Here is a 20,883-nt window from a genome sequence, read left to right as displayed (position 1 = left end):
ATTGTGTGCATGAATATAGGAATTTAGGAGAAAATAAATCATTAAATAAATCATTTAAGGGTATTATTGTAATCTTTGCATAGTTAATTATGGTAGATAATTAATATTCCTGATTCTTGCGAAGATAAATTTAGAACATTAGCCCCAAATAGAACTCACCATCCTTTCTAATCCACCGATTTTGCTTCTTCTTCTACAATCGATCAATCAAGAATCAAACCCTAAATCACGAAAGTCCTCATAACCACCGTTTTCTCCAAATACGCACGTACACCCTCATCTACCAGTTCCAATATATGTGATATAAATTTATTTGAGTTTTGTTGTGTGCACAAAAGGAATACTAGGTATTTGCTGTTAAAAGATCTTTAATTAGGTATCACGAGTAAGCCACCCACACCTCCCTTTTGATTTACACATGTAACATTCTTAATTTTTGGTATACGAGATTATTAAATGATAGAATCTAAATGGGAAAATATGTAATGTCAAATGATATTGATCATCATTGATTTAATGATCATCATGCACACAATAGCTCTCTCTCTCTCTATATATTTTTTTACTTGTTGAATTGAATAATTACTTATATTGTTGTTGTTGTTCTTTTTTAGTTGTTGCACAGAAAGTACAATGGGAATTTCTTGGTTATTATGTTGGGAAAATGGAAGGAATCTGAATACTCTGGTCAATCTGTTCCAATTGGTGGTCTTGCTTATTATGTTACTGCACCTTCTCAAGGTAATGACTGACTCCATTCCATATTTCCATTCACATTCCTTGATTTGTGATGATTTATTGTTTGTTTGCATGTGAATATCATCATTAGCTTGGCTGATATGGCAGCAAATCCCTTCCATGCTTTTTTTTAATGTTTTAGTTAATTGAATAATATTTAAAGGTTTGCAAACGTTAGCTTTAAATGTTTTCAAACTTTATAATTTTTTATTTTCACCTATAGTAATATAACTTGTTTGCTTTACCAAATGAATGTTAACCTAAAATTCTTTCAGAATGAGAGCAATATTCTTTTAGAATAAAGAGGGCTTTAGTTTGAAGAAGGCTACTATTCTTTCAGAATGAAGAAGGTAAAGAATATTCAAAACCATTCTGCAAGAATAGTTTAATCTATAAGAATTTTTATTGTTGTATTCTATTAGAATGCATTGAATTGTTTAAATTTTGAAACTTGATTATCTTTTCTTTGTGGATTCAGGTTTTAAAGAGGCTAACATTGACGTTGAGAATGAAGAAAACATATAGAACAAGAGTGTATTATACCATAATGTGTTATGCTATAATGTATAAAGTGTTGCTTAAAAATAATATTCTTTCAGAATAGATTAGTGTTTTTGTTAGATTTTGATGTTTTTTTTTTGTTTTTTTTTTCAGAATGTTGTTATTATTCAATGAATCACAATCATACAATGTAATTATTTGTTATATTATTTAGTTCAAGAATTGATTTGTGTATTCTTCATAATGTATTTACTAGTTTATGTTTGACATTCTATCATTATGACATAATAAAATCAAAAAATATATTTACTAGTTTATGGTTGGCATTCTATCATTCTGACAGAATAAAATCGGATTTTTAAATTTGAATTAATTTAAAATATTCAGATTTTTAAAAAATAAAAGAATTAATCATCCCTAAAAATCCGAAAATTTCCTTTTTTAATATAGGTTAATTGACTAAAATGCCCTTATGCTGAAATTTGTGTGATTATATGGTACATGTCATCCTATTCTACTATCATAGACCCTCAAATCATGACCTTTGATTATATTCCATCCGATGGTCCAGATCTGTGCATTCTGGCACACAATAGTTAGTAAAAACAAAATAACCTAACTATATATATATATATATATATATATATATCACGTAATCATACTAACACATATAATGATCATAAACACTAGCATATGTACCAGTCATCGAGCCTCGCCCGACATTGAGCCCCGCTCGGTATACATAGCAGCACATAACACTTGAAAGGGTCACACATACTCCTAGCATCATATCATAATCAATAGGGGTCAGTTTTGGTGCCTTAGACCCACTAAACCCAGTGATGAAACTCACCTCTGAATATGTACGATAGTTAGATAGGTCCCGACTCCGAATATCAACTCTACCCGCCACCTAATAAGAACAAATCCTTAGATGCAACTCAAAATACCTCAACACCTCATTTTAGGTCAAACTTGGTCAACAGAAAGGGTCAAAAGTCAAGGTCAACGGTTTATGTTTGTTGGGTTTTAAGTACTATAACACTCATATGGTGCGCATACAACCCTAGATGCTTTGGATCTAAATTTTCTCTAATTATACAGGCAATTTCATTTTCCAAAGCATATACCCTAACTAGCATGCAATTGGAGTTATACAACATAAAAACTAGTTAGAAGAATACCTCTTATTTGTAGCTTGTAGTTCTTGGCCTTTCAAAAGCTTAGCACCTTAAATGTGATGTCTCTAATGTGTCACAAACACCAAAAGCAAGACGAGGCTTATGAGAGAGAGGCTAGGAAGCACAAAATCGGTTATGGTTCTCCTTTAGGATGCCTTAGCCGATTTTAGGTGTTAAAGGGCCACTTTTATAGTGTGACATTGTTAGGGTTTCTTCCATGCAAACCCTAATTCACCATGAATCTTCATATTTCTTAGGCCCTTTGGATTAAACCTTCATGGACTCTCATATAGGTTTAGTACATCCCTAATCAACATGGATTATTAGCCCAAACTATAAGTGTTACTGATTTTCTTAATCAGTCCCCGCAAATTTAATCAGTCTCTTTTGATCACTAAATTAATTCCAAATTAATTATTGATCAATACTAATTAAATAATATGTTTCAATTAATATATTATACTTATAATATATTAATAAATCACAAATAACCTCTTTCTCAAATATCCATCCTATCAAGTTGCTCCGGTGAAGGCAACCTAAAAGGACCATGCTACTATCGGATCAAGTACATACCAATTATAGTTATGGGCTTAGACACCTAATCTAGCAATGTTAACCCAACACGTCGTGTGTCTCCTTTTCCATGTCGTGTTTCTCCTTTATTCTCACAGACGGGAAAACCCCAACCAACACGCCGTTTTGGCTAGCAAACACGTCATATTAGTCTTTTACTCCTATCTGTCAATATCCTTATCCCTAGAATGTAAGCATCTTCTCTGAGGTCCTTCATAGCGAAACACTTTCCAAGCCAGAACTTAACCTCCTGCAAGGTTAGAATGTCATTTCCTATGAGAAGTATGACATCTAAATACAACACTGGAAAGCTAACTATACTCCCACTAGCCTTGACATACACACATGACTCATCCTCGTTTCTCAAAAATCCAAAATCTTTGACTTTCTCATCGAAACAAAGATTCCATATGCGAGATGCTTGTTTCAATCCATAAATGGATTTCTCAAGCTTACACACTCTATTGGGGTACTTTGCATCAACAAAACCCTCTGGCCGACTCATGTAAACATCTTCAGCCAACTTCCCATTAAGGAAAGCGGTTTTGACATCTATTTTCCATATTTCATAATCATGAAATGCAACTATGGCTAGCATAACCCTTATAGATTTAATCTTCGCTACTGTGAGAAGGTATTGTCATAGTCAACTCCATGAGTTTGAGTAAAGCCCTTCGCAACCAATCACGCCTTATATATGTCTACTTTCCCATCCATGTCGGTCTTCTTCTTGAAGATCCATTTGCACCCGACCATCTTACAACCAGGTATATTGTCAACCAAGTTCCAAACTTGATTGCCATACATGGACTGAATCTCGTTGTCTATCACATTTTTCCATTTTGTAGACTCAGGGCCTGCCATGGCTTCCTTGTAGTTGTTAGGTTCATCCAAAATTACCAGTGTGCTATCATTGATAAATGTATCATCATCTGTAATAATATGGAAACCATAAAACTCAGGTGTCATTCTAACTCTATTAGAACGTCTCAGAGGTAAGGACTCGTCAACTGGTTCAACAGGAGTCTCCTCCTCGGGTTGAGCGCTAGTTGTGACATCCCCGATTTCACAGCCAGAAAAGACCGATTTGTTTATGCTTTGTTTTATAAATCAGAGTATTCGTTTAAAGAAAACGGTTGCGGAATTTGTTCCCAAAACAAGATATGATAAAAAATTATCAAAACGTTTCTCAAAGAGAACGTATTTTCATTAAATAATAAAACCTCAGGATGTCATGTTCCGATACAGACCAAAAGCATAAACAGTATAAAATAGACCTTACAACAGTTATTTATAACTACTGATCTATATTCCAAAATCTCTCGTCAAGTCCACCAACTTATACTTTTGTGTCATTACCTGTAATGCAAAGAAAACTGAGTGGGTCAGACTTGGGAGCCTGGTGAGCATATAGGGTTTTCAACCCATAATATATATATATATATATATATATATATATATATATATATATATATATATATATATATATATAATCATCAAACAATCAACCCATTTACCCATCCCCATTATCTTTGTTTATTCTTAAGTACCTTCCCTAATGAATTATCCTAAGGGTCATCTCCTACATCGTATTTACCTCTCATATCCTTACATCACATTTCCTTATATGTTTGTTCCTAAGGACTTTTTCCTAAGGATCATCGCATGAATACGTAGTCATAACATCGTCTGGACTAGTAATTCATAGTAAGGGTTAGACTATCATCGCATGAATACGCAACCACAACATTGCCTGGACTCGTAATTCATAGTAAGGGTTATAGTATCATCGCATGAATACGTAGTTACAACATCGCCTGAACTCGTAATTCATCACTTACAGGTTATGAGCCTGCTGGTGTTTCCACGGGGTCATCTAGAATAGTTCGTGGTCGCCATCTATACTCTGGTAGATGACTACATCGCCAAATTGCCACATCGCCGGTCAAGGTTATGGTATCTCCTTTCATCTCACATCACCTATTTATCATCATCTATCTATCATCACCTAGTTATCATCACCTTTCTATCATCACCTATCTCTCATCACCTATTTCTCATCACTTAATTATCATCTCACCTCATCTAATTCATCTACCCATGTTCTACCCAACATATTTGTAGATATAAATACATATACAGATTAACTCATTTAACACCTATATAAAACATCCATTCCACACTCATCTCAAATAAACAACAATATATAAACACATAGCACGTATTTCATAGCAAATACTTAATATATATATGTTAGAAGAAATTGATCACATACTCACCCAAAACATATACTTAATACATTCACACAATACTTGTATTAAAATCATGTTATGAAAGGGACTATACACTCACTTGATCAAAAGATGATCGGACATCACTATGACTTGCAGAAGTAGTATTCTTCAGTAGATCTGGAAGATCTTCACAAAAACCGGGCTCCTCGCGGGCAGAGCTTCGGCTCGGGAATAACGCTCTTTGGGATCTTCGGGGCTTCGGGACTCGCTTCGGGTCTCGGGGTTGATACCGGGGCTTCGGGATATTTCTTGCACGTAAATCGAGGTAAAACGGGAGAGAGAGAAGAGAAAATAGCAACCCTAAACGGTTGGCCCTTCAAATCTATTTATAGGGCAAAACTGGCCCTTGCCACGTCGTGGCACCTTTTCCCACGTTGTGGGCTTGGTCCTCACTGCATTCGTCATCGCAAATTGCATCTGGGGGACTCCCGGAGGTGTCAGAAGACTTGCCACGTCGTGGTATCTGACAGTTTAGGGGTTTCGCGCCCCGAACTTCAGAAATTCATAACTTTCGCATACGAACTCCGTTTTCGACGTTCTTTATATCGACACGTAGGTGAGATTATGCTCTGCAACTATCGTTTAGGCTCCATTGGCTAATTTTGACTTTATTTTTAATATATTATAAATATACTACTTATATATTACCTTTAGTAGGCCGGGACAGGAAAACTCCGTTCGAAATAACTCCTTCATCTGAACTCCGTTTTCGTCTGTCTTTCCGTCGTTGCACTACTATCAATGAGATCTTCAATTCTCATTTAGATTGTTTTGGATAAATATCGCTCTAACGTAAATTCACTATTTACGTCGCGCTGGGTCGTGTCGGTTCTGTCGCGAAACTTCGACAGGTGATAACTTCTTCGTTATAACTCGGATTTTGGCGTTCTTTATATGCACGGAAACCTTGTGACATATACTACAACTTGGTTAAGATTAATCCTTCTAAATAATCTTCCATCAAAAAGTCATTTTTGATGGTTATCGTCTCTAAATTGACTAGCTCGGATCTACGGGCGTTACACTAGTGTTTGAGGTTCATTCATTACTTAACTCTTAAAGCTCTTCAAGGTCAATTTGCCTCTCGCTATCCTCTTAGAATATGAGTTCCCTCTCTCCCGGAAAACCCCTCTCCTCGCAACGAAGACAACATTGTCACTCGATCTATAAAAGAGACATCCAAAGGATTTTTGTAGATAGTCGATGAAAATACAACGCTCACTTCGAGGTTCGAGCTTGTCGTGAGTCCCTCGTCTTACGAAAGTCTCGCAACCCCAAACCTTGATATGTGCTAACGAGGGAACCTTCCATTTCCACATCCCGTTAGGTGTTTTGGCAACCTTTTTAGTTGAGACTATATTAAGGATATGGGTGGCAGTATCTAAGGCATACCCCCATAATGAGATAGGTAATGAAACTTGACTCATCATCGAACGAACCATGTCCAACAAGGTTCGATTGCGCCTCTTAGCCACACCATTAAGCTGCGGTGTCCTAGGTGGCGTCAATTGTGAAATAATTCCACATTCCTTAAGATAGTCGTGGAACTCAATACTAGGATACTATCCACCTCGATCGGATCAGAGCATCTTTATCTTCCTGCCAACTGATTCTCCACTTATTGTTTAAACTCTTTGAACCTTTCAAAGGTTTCTGACTTATGTTTGATTAAGTAGATATACCCATATCCTATGTAATCATCGGTGATAGTCACATAGAAGCGATTAGCATCCCTTGTGGCGGATCTGAAGGGTCCACACACATTGGTGTGTATGAGATCCAACAAACCTTCACCCCTTTCACATGAACCAGTGAAGTAGGGATGCCAAAAAGTCTCGTGGGACCCCGTCCCGTTTGGGGGAATTTTTTTTAAAAAAATCGGGGGTGGGGACGGGGGTGGGGGCAAGGTTAACCCCCGTTTTAATTTCGGGGGCGGGGCGGGAGTAGGCCTCACCGTCTCGAAACCCCTATGGGGACACCGTTAAGTGTTGTTGTTGGGAAGTATTGTATCAGATTCCACAAGGTGTAGGTCCTAAGGAACCTTTTATGGGGAATATTGCATGTTGCTGAAATAATACCCTTCAAATAAGTTTTCAATATTTTTTTTTGCAAACATTGAATATTTTCGCAAGTGAGAATTTCAACAACAATATCACTAGAAGTTTTTTTGGTCCCTTAATGTCTCTTTAGGAATGGACTTGACATTTTTGTGATGATTCATAAAATTGTCACTAAATGGTTGGTTTATGCACATATGTTTAGCATGTATGTGTTGTTTAATTTATGTTGATATTATTATGTTATGGTTGATAAATTAGTTTTCAATGATAAATAATATTTGAACACAAATAACATCATAAAGGAGCTTGGTTTTAATGGAATCTACCTTTTAACATAAGATGGTAAAATAGTTTTAAAATAAAAAAAAAAATATTTCTTAAAACTAGCAAACGGTAAATTTTGTCGTTAAAATAATATTAGTTTAAAATTGAGATTTTATAAACTTATCAAACTCAAAACCTTATTTTATAAAAGGAAATTTTATTAATAGGTTTACAAATATTCTAAAGCGCTCAAGCAGTAAAACTTAATAACATATATTAATTTTATAATTTGATCGCGTCAATTATATAAAACTGAGTTTTATAAAAGAACATTGTTAAAATGTAATTTTACATCAAATAAGATTTTTTGAAAGTACACTCTGGCTTATTGGATGTATGTAATAATCATGATATAATATGATTTTTAAGCTAGAGTTATAAAAACATAAAAGAGCCCTTATAAACCTCAAATATATGCATTCCGTTTTAAAGAACACCTACACGTCTCTTGAATGCACTAGTGTGATAAAGCTCACCTGACTGGTTGGTGTTATCTTTTGATGACTGATGTATTTTCACGATTTTTATAATCAAGTTATAGGCAGATTAGAGAAGTTTTTCAAATTTGATGATTTGATCGGAAATCTTATGTGATAAAGGTCACCTAAGCAAGAGATATCTGTGGCATAGATGAGATCAAACATGTCCATTAAATTTTGTTATTAGCAATCTCATAAAACTATGAATTATATAACGGAATATAATTAATAATCGATATTTACCTACTTGGATTCAAATCGATGTGATAAAGGTCACCATTTATTTGTTCTACAACTTGGATCATATACTTTAATGATCAATGATTTTAGAAACTAAAAGGGTATTATTTATTAATAATTAAATATAAAAAATACTAAATGAATTATGTTAAAGTTTCGTAGATATATATAACCCACTCTCATTACCATGAATCATCATTTATTTAATGATCTGACAAACAGTAACATTCAATAGATACAGTTCATGTTTTGAGAGACTGGAAATTGTACAAAAGTAAATGTTGAATTTGATAAAACATCAAACGTGTCCAAAATGGTATCATTTAATTAGGCCAACTACCCTATAAGTAACCCTTCTCAACAAGGCTAAACTCCTAAGTTGTCTGCACCAATCATAAGGCACAAAAGGGAAAAGACACAAGTGTCAGCCTCGATGAGTGAGTTCATAAAGGTTGCATATAAAACATACACACCTCAAATGGCTCGATTATTCATTTTACGATAAAGCATAAAAATAAGAAGCATATACCACTTAGAAAACAAACATATATCATAATCATTCAATAACATGTTCAAACACATACATGCATAAGTGTTTAACCAAAATTCTACCACATACACAACCGCATAACATATAAGTATTCACATTTCCTATAAACAACATTCCATTATTTGTTCAACCTTTATTTAAATTACCAACATTTTTTATATGTCCAACCTTTTATTATATAACCAACTTTTTATTATATATTCAAACTTTAATTATATAAACAACCTTTTGTTATATATTCAACCAATCATAGTCACCAACTTTATTCAACCGATTATTACATATTGTTTAATTCAACCGATTATCTACTTCGGGGAGTCTTAGTGACAACCTACCCAACAACTTAACCTCGTTTACTACTTGTGTGCTTAGTCAGTTTAGTGCTCTAAGTGGCTTATGACTTCCACTCGAGTTCACCAACCCCAAGACTTCCAATTTTGCTACTCCGACATGCAAAGTAAAACTACGTCATGGTGTCATTCAAGATCAATACAAATAGTGCCAATTCTACCAATACACCTATCGTGTCCTACATGATGCTTGATCCGACCACACCATAAAGCTAGCACCACTCTAATTCTCGTACACTGGGGTGCACGCGAACCATGTGCCACACGACCATCTAGAAAGACCGTGTAACTCACAACCAATATGGATTAAGCTCTTTCAACCGATTAGACCTGCAAGGTTCTACCCATACCACCATTATACCCTACAAAAACAAGCATACATCAACATAGACCTATTACTTATACAACCATAACGAGTAATGAAGCATGCAATAAAAATAATCATATTATCAACATATATTAGCATGTGACTACCAATTCTTTAAATATCATAACTGCGTGTAATTACAACTAACACATAACATGCATAACGCCATAGTAACCGATTCCAGGGCATAACTCATAAAATGGTAATAACACATATCATACGGTTGCATCACAAACATAATATCATCATCAAGCACAAGTAATGACAAGGCCACCTTATTGTGAATCAAATCACCATTTACATATTTCATTTTTCAATTATGCACCTTAGTGAGTTAAGACTATGAACTCACATTTAGCCTTGATGAGACACTCTTTCCACTTTAAGTATTGAACGTACTTAAAGTTCTCAAGGCTTCACCTTGAATGGACTTAAATCTCCTAAGGAATCGACTACGTTCCTCACGTCTTCTGCCTTGGTGCTTCACGTCGCCCATCCCTTGCTCGATGGTATCTTTTTTTTTGTCCTTCCAGTCGTTGATGTTGCAGCCCAGTCGAAGAGCATGAATCATAGTTCGCACGTAATAAGAAACATTGAACAACAGAAACACATGGGAATAAGAAAAACCCGTCCATCAGTTTCTTATTAGGGTTATGGACGAAAATTGATTTTTGGTCCCTCTACTTTCAGCCTTAAACACCTTCAACCCTAACCATTTGGTAAATTAGCATATTAAGTTTCCTTTATTGATAATTCAACCCTTTATTTCCATTTTAACCTTTTATTGAATTATATTTACTCGAATTTACCCACAAAATCAGTTAATTCAATTATATACTTGTTAAATATCAATTACTTCTAGATATTAATTTATATATCCTTTTTAATTTATTTTAATTAACACATTTAGAATCAAAATAACTTTACAACCATTAATATTTGAGTAGCAGAAGCTAACGTCATTAATGAAGGGAAATTCAGGTCATTACACATAGAAGGTGGTCGAAGGCCGTTAAACTGATATGAAGTGAAGATTTGAAAGGTTACAGAGGTGATTCATAAGTAAATCATTGGGTTTGTTATTCTCATTACCGGTTCCTATAATATAGCAAAATCCGGTTCAGATTTCGATTCCGATCCGGTTTGGTTCTTTCTAAAGCCCAACCCTAAATATGAATATTGTGTATTCATATTATCATATAAAAGATTTAACGAAAATTTATATAATGAGATCTTTACATAATAAGATTGGGTCATATTGTATATTCAAACTTCGTGGCACAAATACCAAGTGCGTATAGGAGGATTCTTTTTTAAATAATCGACATAACATAAAAAAAATCTAAAGCCAGCACATAGTTCGAGATTTCAAATATCTTTTGACAGGAAAATTGATTTGAAGTACTCTATTTAATTGAACTCAAAGATCATTGAATAAAAATATATATAAAAAAATATTTTGTTACATCACTTTATCTTAAAGTTATTGTCACTTTGGTGAATATCCAGGTCTTTAAACACCCATCGTATCTGGTCTTTTAAACGTGGCAAATATACAGGTGAGTGTGTGTATATAAAAAGCATCGGTGTACCAAAGGCTCCATTATTGGATAAGCAAAGGATCCGTCCAGTCACTGCCATCGAGTCAAGCACGTTGTCTTCGTCTTCTTCCTCATCTTTTTATTCCAACACACAAAGCCAAAACCCACTTTCGTTTCGAAAAGTTCGTCGCATAAATGATAAACCCTTCTTCGGTATCACTACTTTGATGAAAGCGACCTTTGTTTGTCACATTTACCTTACAATGTTATTTAATCGACTAAATGTCAAACAAGGATAATTTTGGTCTCCTTTAATTGCATTTTCTATCCAAAACATTCCGTTTTTTGTTTGTTGATTGAATATATTAAGAGGGTTGTTTGTGACTTGTGAGCGATTGAGTTCGCCCTCGACAATGGCGGATTTTCGAGTGTGTGTGGTGTTAAGTCTACTGTGTGCGATTGCTGTGAGCGTGGAATCGAAGTATATGGTTTACGATACTGCACAGGGGGTCGTGAAGGGGAAGCTTAATGTTCATATGGTACCCCATACCCACGACGATGTTGGTTGGTTGAAAACCGTTGACCAATACTATGTTGGATCCAATAACTCCATTCAGGTCTCAATTCATTTCAAATCACACAAATTTCTATCATGTTTCATTGATTTAATCTTCTGAAATCGCACAAATTTCTATTACGTTTCATTTTTTGATATCTGAAGTGTTTTTTCGTATGTATAATTATCAATCCTACAGGGGGCATGCGTCCAAAACGTTCTTGATTCCATGGTTCAATCTCTGTTGGTTGACAAGAATCGGAAATTCATCTATGTTGAACAGGTTAAGAATTCGAAACTGTGCATTTTGACTTTTCAGGTCAAACAGACACCATAGAAATATGCTTCCATTAATGAGTTTGATATGAATGTTGCAGGCATTTTTCCAGCGGTGGTGGAGGGACCAAAGTGAGGCAATCCAAGAGACAGTGAAACGCCTTGTTAGTTCAGGACAACTTGAGTTGATGTAAGCAGAAAAAGCCGACTCTTTGTTAATACTAGGAATATGTTTCGTGTTTCATGTTGTCTGTTTATGTTTATGATATTGTGTGAAGGATTTATGAGGCTGATGTAACGAGGGTATATAAGTAATTTGCTTTTTGTTTGGCAGAAATGGGGGGTGGTGCATGCATGATGAAGCAGCACCTCATTATATTGACATGATAGATCAGACTACACTTGGGCATAAATTTATCAAACAACAATTCAATGTAACACCAAGAATTGGGTGGCAAATTGACCCTTTTGGACATTCTGCAGTTCAAGCTTACCTTTTGGGGGCAGAGGTATTTTTTTAAAAACTTTTGTGTTGAATTTAAGCTACCAATCATGTTATGATGAAGTATAACTGCATTTATATGATTGTATCATCATATCATATCATACTATATTATAAAGGAAACATTTTTCCTTTCACCACATTCATTTGAAACTCTTATGACTTTTCAATTTCTTTCTAATAATAATTATATGTTAGTTAATAAGGTTAAATAAATATCAAACCTAAAGTGTAATCATATATAAACTAAATTTCAATATTAAAATAATATATTTATATCTACTTATTAAGTGATTTTTTTTAACTTTTAACATATTATACTTAATTTATTAGTTTTAATATATTGTTGGGAGTAAACCATTATCATTTTAAAGATACATTTTTGGAACAATTTGTATAAAATACTTAAATTATTAATTTGAATATAACATTATAAGGTCAACTTAAATATAAATTTTAGTTTAAAAATAAGTCTATATAAATGATTATATTGTTACCTTTAAAATAAAATAAAAAACAATGTTTAATGTTTTAAATAATTATAATGATAGAAATTAAAATATTAAGCAAATAAATTTTAAAAAATTAATCAACAATAACAACAACTATAAATAACATTAAACCATATATTATATTTAATTTTATTCATGTGTAACTCACGGGTAGAAGTCATTCAAATGATTGAGATTATGCAGTTATAATAGATGTATATATTATCATATAATTCAAAATAATCAATACATTATATCAATTTAGTATATGAATTATTATATCAAATTTAACAACAACGTTATTGCTATATTAAAAAAAACATATATTTGTAAAGACTTCAATTATATAGGTGTTTCTGCGCAACGCGCGGGCATTCGCCTAGTTATTTACATAATATCAAGAGTCATTTGTTATTTAGCATCATTTCTAAACAGAAGGGTAAAATGGTCATTTAGGTTGGATTTGATTCTGTTTTCTTTGGCCGAATTGATTACCAAGATAGAGCTAAACGAAAAGGTGATAAACAACTTGAAGTTATATGGAGGGCCTCTAAAAGTCTTGGTTCATCTTCACAGGTGACTTTTAAACTCTTTATTCTTTTTTCTTTTTTCACCAAAAAAAAAAAAAGAATTATCCTCTAACATGATGAATGTTTTCAGATTTTTGCAGGTGCTTTTCCCGAAAATTATGAACCTCCAAGTGGTTTCTACTTTGAAGTCAATGATGATTCCCCAATTGTCCAGGTAACTTTCTAAAATAACATTCAAGGTTCTTGAATCTTTATTAACACAAATAACATAATTGCTTCTTTATTTTTTATTTTTAAATACTGAAGGATGACATCAACTTGTTTGACTACAACGTCCAAGAGCGTGTTAATGACTTTGTGGCTGCAGCCTTGTTTCAGGTGGAACTTGAAACCCTTCTATATTTGATTAATTTTTTTTACAAGGAAATTCCAAACTGTTTGAGTTTTAAGATTAAATTTATGTTATAATTAATTTCAGGCAAATATTACACGTACAAATCACGTAATGTGGACAATGGGGACCGATTTCAAGTATCAATACGCAGAGTCATGGTTTCGAAATATGGACAAATTAATTCATTATGTGAATCAAGTTAGTTACTCTTTATCAATTTAATATTATTATTTTCTTTAATAAATTTATATAATTTTTATGGTTTGACTTATAGGATGGTCGTGTCAATGCTCTGTATTCCACTCCATCAATATACACCGATGCTAAATATGCTGAAACAGACTCATGGCCTCTTAAAGAAAATGATTATTTTCCGTAAGTATAACTTTTAAAATCTTACATTCTATAATATAATCTCAATTCTTAATAATCAACGAGTATATGTTTTTTATTAGATATGCAAGCGATATAAATACCTACTGGACAGGATATTTTACTAGTAGGCCAGGTGTGAAGGGGTATGTCAGAATGTTAAGTGGCTATTACTTGGTATGTGAATTTGAGATTTAATCTAGTCATTAAAGTTTTTTAAGTCTCATTTTTTTTTTAAATAAATATTTAGGCAGCAAGGCAATTGGAAGTGATGAAGGGAAGGAACAAAGCGGGGCCCACTACGGATTCTTTGGGTGATGCTTTAGGGATTGCACAACATCATGATGGAGTTAGTGGAACTGAACAACAACATGTGGCTAATGATTATTCAAAACGTTTGGCAATAGGTCAAAAAGAGGTGAAAACTGAAAACTGAAAACTATTTGTGTTTTTTTATTTTATCAGAAGTTTTGAGTTTTTTTAATTTGGTTATATATGAAAAATAAAATTGTATTAATTTCTTGCAGACTGAAGTGGTAGTTGCAGAGTCTATAGCTTGTATGGTGTCATCGACACCTGGATGTGGAAGTTTAGCAACCAACTTTCAACAGGTATATATATATGTAACTCAAGTATGTGTCTTTACACACACACAACACGATTAAATGGGGTTGATAATTTCTTTTTTTTTCTTCATCAATTTTCAGTGTCCACTTCTGAACATAAGCTATTGCCCTCCAACTGAAACGGATCTATCATCTGGTAAAAAATTGGTAAGTCAGATGCTTAATATTTGTATCTTCTCCATGAAAGTCAACAATATATTTACATAAATTTGAATGGAATATTGTTGTTTTTGTTGTAAGGTGGTGGTTGTCTACAATTCCCTGGGGTGGAAGAGATCTGATGTTATAAGACTTCCAGTGAGTATCATTTTAGGTTTTTGAACATTTGATTGCATCTAAATCTAAATCACTTTTTTTTTGGGATAATATTAAATACATATTATATGTGAATATCTAACAGGTTGTGAGCGAGAATATTGCTGTCTATGACTCCAATGGAAAAGAAATCGAGTATCAACTTCTCCCCATAGTAAATGACGCTATTGCCCTTAGAAACTACTACACCACTGCATATACAGGCAAATCACCAAGCTCAACTCCCAAGTATTCACTTGCATTTACAGCATCTGTTCCACCTCTGGGATTTACCACATACGTCATTTCAACCACAAAAAAGCCAGGTAACAATAAAATTAACTATATTTTACATAATATACATTGATTTTCGAATTTTGAACAGAATTTATCTAGTGATATAATTTATTTTTTTGCAGCTTCGAATTCTGTAAATGAAGCATTTTACAAGCATACTGAAACAGGAAAAGATTGGATAGAAGTAGGGACAGGAAATTTGAAGTTAATCTATTCTGGAAGTGAAGGAAAGCTTTCTCAATATGTTAACAGTCGAAGCTCTGTAAGTATATTTATTATTAAGTCACTAAAACTAACATTTTTTTATTCTTTTAATGTGCATTAACCTGTGTTATTTTGGTTTATGAAAGATCACTGCCTCTATGAAGCAATCATATAGCTTTTATGCTGGATTTGATGGAACTATTGGAGAACAGGTAACTTTATTTTCCTTATATCATTTATTAATATTGTTTTTTATTTTGTGAATAAGTTTTTTTTTGTTAACAATGGAGCTCCTAAGTTGTTTAATTTAGGCATCTGGAGCGTATATTTTCCGTCCAAATGGTACATATACTATTGGTACACAGGAGCAGGTATATAATAATTTCTTCTGATATATAATCTTATAGTTTATATTTTATAGTCAGATTTAAATTTTAATAGTGTTCTTTGAAATTACAGACTCCCATAAAGGTTTTGAATGGGCCAATATATGATGAAGTACATCAGAAAATAAATCCATGGATTTACCAGGTAATGAATTATTAAATCATCATCTTTTCTTGATTACCTTTTGAACAAAATATAGGGCACGTATATTGTTTATTTGTTGGATTGATTGAACCTTCTAAAATGATCATTTTACCCTTCTGTCCAGATCACTAGAGTGTTCAAGAATAAGGAGCATGCTGAAGTTGAATTTACAGTAAGTTCATTTTTCTTTACTTTTTGTCTTATTGTTCATTGCTCATTACTGATAATCGCAACTTTTTCAGGTGGGTCCCATACCTGTTGATGATGGAGTTGGGAAAGAGATTGTAACTCAGATCACAACCACCATGAAGAGCAATAAAACATTTTACACAGACTCTAATGGGAGAGATTTTCTTCAAAGGGTATTAGTATTACTCCCATTAAACATCTGTTTCTTCAAGAAACAAATAGGTATTTAAAGAAAATGTGATCAAAATTATATATATTTTTTTCTTTTGGCAGATTCGAGACTATAGAGAGGATTGGGATCTTGAAGTGAATCAACCTATTGCTGGAAATTATTATCCTGTATGTTTTTTTTTTCTTTCAATATCCATTATCAAGATAACTGTCATTTTGAATCAACATGCCCTTTGCTATTTATATTCAATGCTCCATTAATGGAAAATTTTTAAAGAAACTTTTCACAGACCTGTGTTATTTCTAAAGGTCAATCTTGGAATTTACCTAAAAGACGAAACAAGTGAGCTCTCACTTTTAGTGGATAGATCCGTAGGTGGATCCAGCATTGTTGATGGGCAATTGGAGTTGATGCTTCATAGGTATGTCCTTTGACTTTCCATTCACATTTTCATCAAAATCAACAATAAAAAAAAAAATTAAATCAGCCATAATATATATAAACACGAATAATCTCTTTTTTAGGAGATTGCTTTATGATGATGGAAAAGGTGTTGCAGAGGCACTAAATGAAACAGTTTGCGTTGGTAACGATTGTAGAGGATTAACTGTAAGTCCTTCAATTTGGGAATTTAATTTTGACTTTGATAAAAAAAAAGTCAAAGCAACGAGTCTTCCCCTCATTAAGTCTTAAACTTTTTATAGGTTCAAGGTAAATACTATCTTAGGATCGATCCGGTTGGAGTGGGTGCCAAGTGGCGCCGATCCTATGGTCAAGAAATATATTCTCCACTTCTTTTGGCCTTCACTGAGCAGGTGATTGAATTTTTTTTGTGTTAAATGTTTCTTTAAAAATCCATAAAAAGTTGTTACTTATCAATTAATTTTATTATATTTTACAGGACGAAAAAACAGGGACAAATTTCCAAGTGTCCACATTTTCAGGAATGGATTCCTCCTACAGTCTTCCTGATAACGTAGCATTGTTAACACTCCAGGTAAACCATGCAAAAAGACGTAAATGCCCTCCCTCTTCATTCGAATCTTTGATAATAGCCTACAAAGCTTGTGAAAAAAAACTTTATTTTCTTAATTCAGGAGCTGGAAGATGGAAAAATTCTTCTCCGATTAGCACACTTATATGAGGTGGTTGATCTTTCTTCTTCTTATTAATATTATTATTACATAAATTCTTTTAATTGTGTTTTGAAACACGATAAAAATATATCTGTATATTTATATATTTTTTTTCTTCTGGTTCTAGATTGGAGAGGACAAAGATCTTTCGGTTATGACAAGTGTCGAGTTAAAGAAACTATTTGCAAAGAGGAAGGTAAGACAATACAACATGCAAGTTTCTTGAACACACTAAATAACAACTTTTTAACTTTTTTTTTTTTGGGTGCTTGATATGAAGATAACAAATGTATCTGAAATGAGCTTATCGGCTAACCAAGGAAGAGAAGAAATGGAAAAGAAAAGATTGGTGTGGAAAGTAGAAGGGTCAAAGGAGGATAAATCACCTACAACCCAAAGGGGTGCACCTATTGATCCTCAAAAATTGGTTGTTGAGCTTGCCCCTATGGAAATTCGAACCTTCATAGTCACTTTACAAGGTAAACTTACCCTTCTCTAGGGCTATTTTTGGTGATGTGATGAGATGAGGAGGGCATTCTCGTCTTTTGCACACACAAGAGAACCTATCTTTTTGGGTGGGACAAAATTGCAATTTTTGGTATATTAATGCTTGAGTCAATCAATAAATGGGGTTTTGGAATGTGTATGTAGGTAAGACAATACCCCGGAGATTGGTGAGCTCGGATCTTATTCCACAATAATCTGCTTTGTGAATCGGCCTAAGTAGATTCAATACATGCATTTTGATGGTTGTAATGTGTATCTACATTTGATCTAGTAGTGGTTATGACTATTTAAATAAATAAATTCATCTTTTAGAGATGTTATCATTGGTCTATCCTTCAATAAATTAGGTTTTTTTTTTTTTTTTTTTTTTTTTTTTTTTTTTTTTTTTTTTGAAAGAGAATAAATTAGTTTCTTTATGTTCTAACAATCATGATTTTTTTTGTAGGCGACAATTGATGGTCATATTTACCACCAATTTCGCATATTTATTGTCGTCTCAACTTAAATATTAAAAAATTTATCATTTACATATCGGATAATGTTGCTAATGGTTAATCTAACTACTCCAAATTTTCTAATTTAGTCATTTAGGTCATCTGAAACACTAAAAAACAACACTAAAATGGTGACTTTTTAGCACAAAAATAGAGTTTTCATTCCACCCACGTATTAAAACTTTACACAAAAAACTTATTTTAATAATATTATATTAGAAAGCAATTTCATTATTATTATATAATTCAATTTAACTTATTTATAATATCTAAATTATCAATAATAATAATAATAATAATAATAATAATAATAATAATAATAATAACGACAACAACAAGAAGAACGTTAATAATAATAATAATAGTAACAACAACAACAAGAACGTTAAATAATTAACTAATTGAAAAAACATTATATGAAAAATAAATTTAAATAATAACAACGACAACAAGAACGTTAAATAATTAACTAACTGAAAAAAACATTATATGAAAGATAAATTTAAATTTAAATCAACAATATTACATTACTAAAAAAACATTACATTTAATTCAACTTCGAACATAACCCAAATTTAAACTAATTTTCCGAGTTAGTATACTCATCCCATAAATGTTCAATAAACGCATTTCGAAGTTCATAGTGAGCGTCTTTATCTTTGATCTTTTTATGTCGAGCAAGCAATTCTTGAAAGTGAATATCATCATTAACCACCATTTCAACTTCTACATTTGGCATTTCACCTTGCTCTTCGATTGTTGCATTAACATCACGTTCGTCTTCAATGATATGTTGTGTATAATGATAAATGAAGTCATTATATCATGTAATATTTCTTTATTTATTTATCCAAATTTTGTAAGCATGTAATGTATTTTGTAGATTGATCAAGCAAAAATTTTATTAGCACAAGATCCAAACTACAAGAAAGGGTTTATATTTGGGCATGTGGGGAACATCCTTAAAGTTGTTGAGAAATTTACGAATGCCAATCCAATGCCTAGATCTCAACGAAAAGGTAGACTCTCAAACATCGTCGACTACATCCGTTGAACCCTCGTTTGATATCAACGAGGAGGCAGACATTAAATTTACTGAAAGACCTATTGGTGTGAAAAAAGCAAAAAAAAAAAAAAAAAAAAAAAACCTACAAAATGAAAAAAAATATGCTCGGTATATTAGACACCAATAAACAAATGTGTGAAGCTTTAAAAATCGGCAATGAAATTGGTTTAAAAAAACTTGAAGCTCAAAATGAAAAGAATCGGGTGGCAAATGAAACAAATAGTTTGGCTAACATTACAGAAGAAAACAAAATTTTGTTTACCGATTTAAACACTATCTCCGATCCCGAGTTTCTTGAGTAAATTCAAAATGAAAAGAAACGAATAATAAGAAAAAGAACAGAAGAATCTCAGAGGGACAGGGACAAGGGTCTCATTATCAATGATCTCAATATCGAGCCTCTTAATATCAACCACTTCAACATCCAGAATCTCAAAACGAACCATGTGAGTACCAAGGATCCCAAGAACAAGAAGAAGAAGTTCAAGAACAAGAACGACCCCAAAATTATAGTCAATACTTTCAGTATTTTGGCGGAGCGGAAAATGATTTGAACAATTTCTAGATTTGTATCTTATTTTATGTTTTTTTGTTAATTATCTATGTTATATTTATGAAGTTTCGATTTTTAATATGTGTTTAAATTTATTACAACAAGATTGAATTATCTTTAGACTTTTTAATTAAACAATACCTTAATACTTATAAAATATAATGCAATACTTTAATTATAAAAATCAGCCGTTTGTATAAATTATTTTGATAGTTTAAGATGGTTCATTTTTATAATACAATATATTTGATAATATATGTATATATGTGATAATCTGAAACAAGTCCAATGAATATAATATTGATATATATTGAAAAAACAATTTTGTGTTATATGAAATGACCTCTATATTTACAGGCCAAAATTTGAAGACACAAAAATACCGGCCCATTTAGCGATCGATTGGAGGAATAAATGCTAGCATTCCACTATTTTAGTGGCCCATTGGAGTAGCTCTTACACATATCTAAACTCCATATATTAGTTCAAAAT

The 20,883-nt window shown here is 32.7% G+C and overlaps 1 protein-coding gene across 1 annotated transcript; it reads left to right on the top strand.

Moving 5' to 3' along the window:
* The first annotated feature begins 11,262 nt into the window (after positions 1-11,262).
* Positions 11,263-18,601, top strand: LOC145102667 (putative alpha-mannosidase At5g13980). Its single transcript, XM_079040121.1, has 30 exons — positions 11,263-11,818; positions 11,957-12,040; positions 12,135-12,223; positions 12,368-12,542; positions 13,483-13,602; positions 13,687-13,770; positions 13,863-13,934; positions 14,035-14,148; positions 14,225-14,325; positions 14,406-14,499; positions 14,573-14,740; positions 14,850-14,933; positions 15,030-15,095; positions 15,189-15,245; positions 15,349-15,568; positions 15,662-15,801; positions 15,890-15,955; positions 16,055-16,114; positions 16,203-16,274; positions 16,399-16,446; positions 16,517-16,636; positions 16,737-16,802; positions 16,944-17,056; positions 17,160-17,244; positions 17,340-17,450; positions 17,537-17,632; positions 17,733-17,780; positions 17,899-17,967; positions 18,052-18,250; positions 18,423-18,601. Exons 1-30 carry the CDS (start codon positions 11,615-11,617, stop codon positions 18,470-18,472), a joined length of 3,075 nt encoding a protein of 1,024 aa, XP_078896247.1. The 5' UTR covers positions 11,263-11,614; the 3' UTR covers positions 18,473-18,601.
* The last annotated feature ends 2,282 nt before the right edge of the window (positions 18,602-20,883 follow it).

Source organism: Lactuca serriola, chromosome 4, assembly GCF_051521515.1.
Source record: "Lactuca serriola cultivar US96UC23 chromosome 4, Lser_US96UC23_V15, whole genome shotgun sequence".
Taxonomy (NCBI): domain Eukaryota; kingdom Viridiplantae; phylum Streptophyta; class Magnoliopsida; order Asterales; family Asteraceae; genus Lactuca; species Lactuca serriola.
The sequence above is the reverse complement of the archived record's forward strand: the minus strand, read 5'-3'. Positions and strand labels throughout refer to the sequence as shown.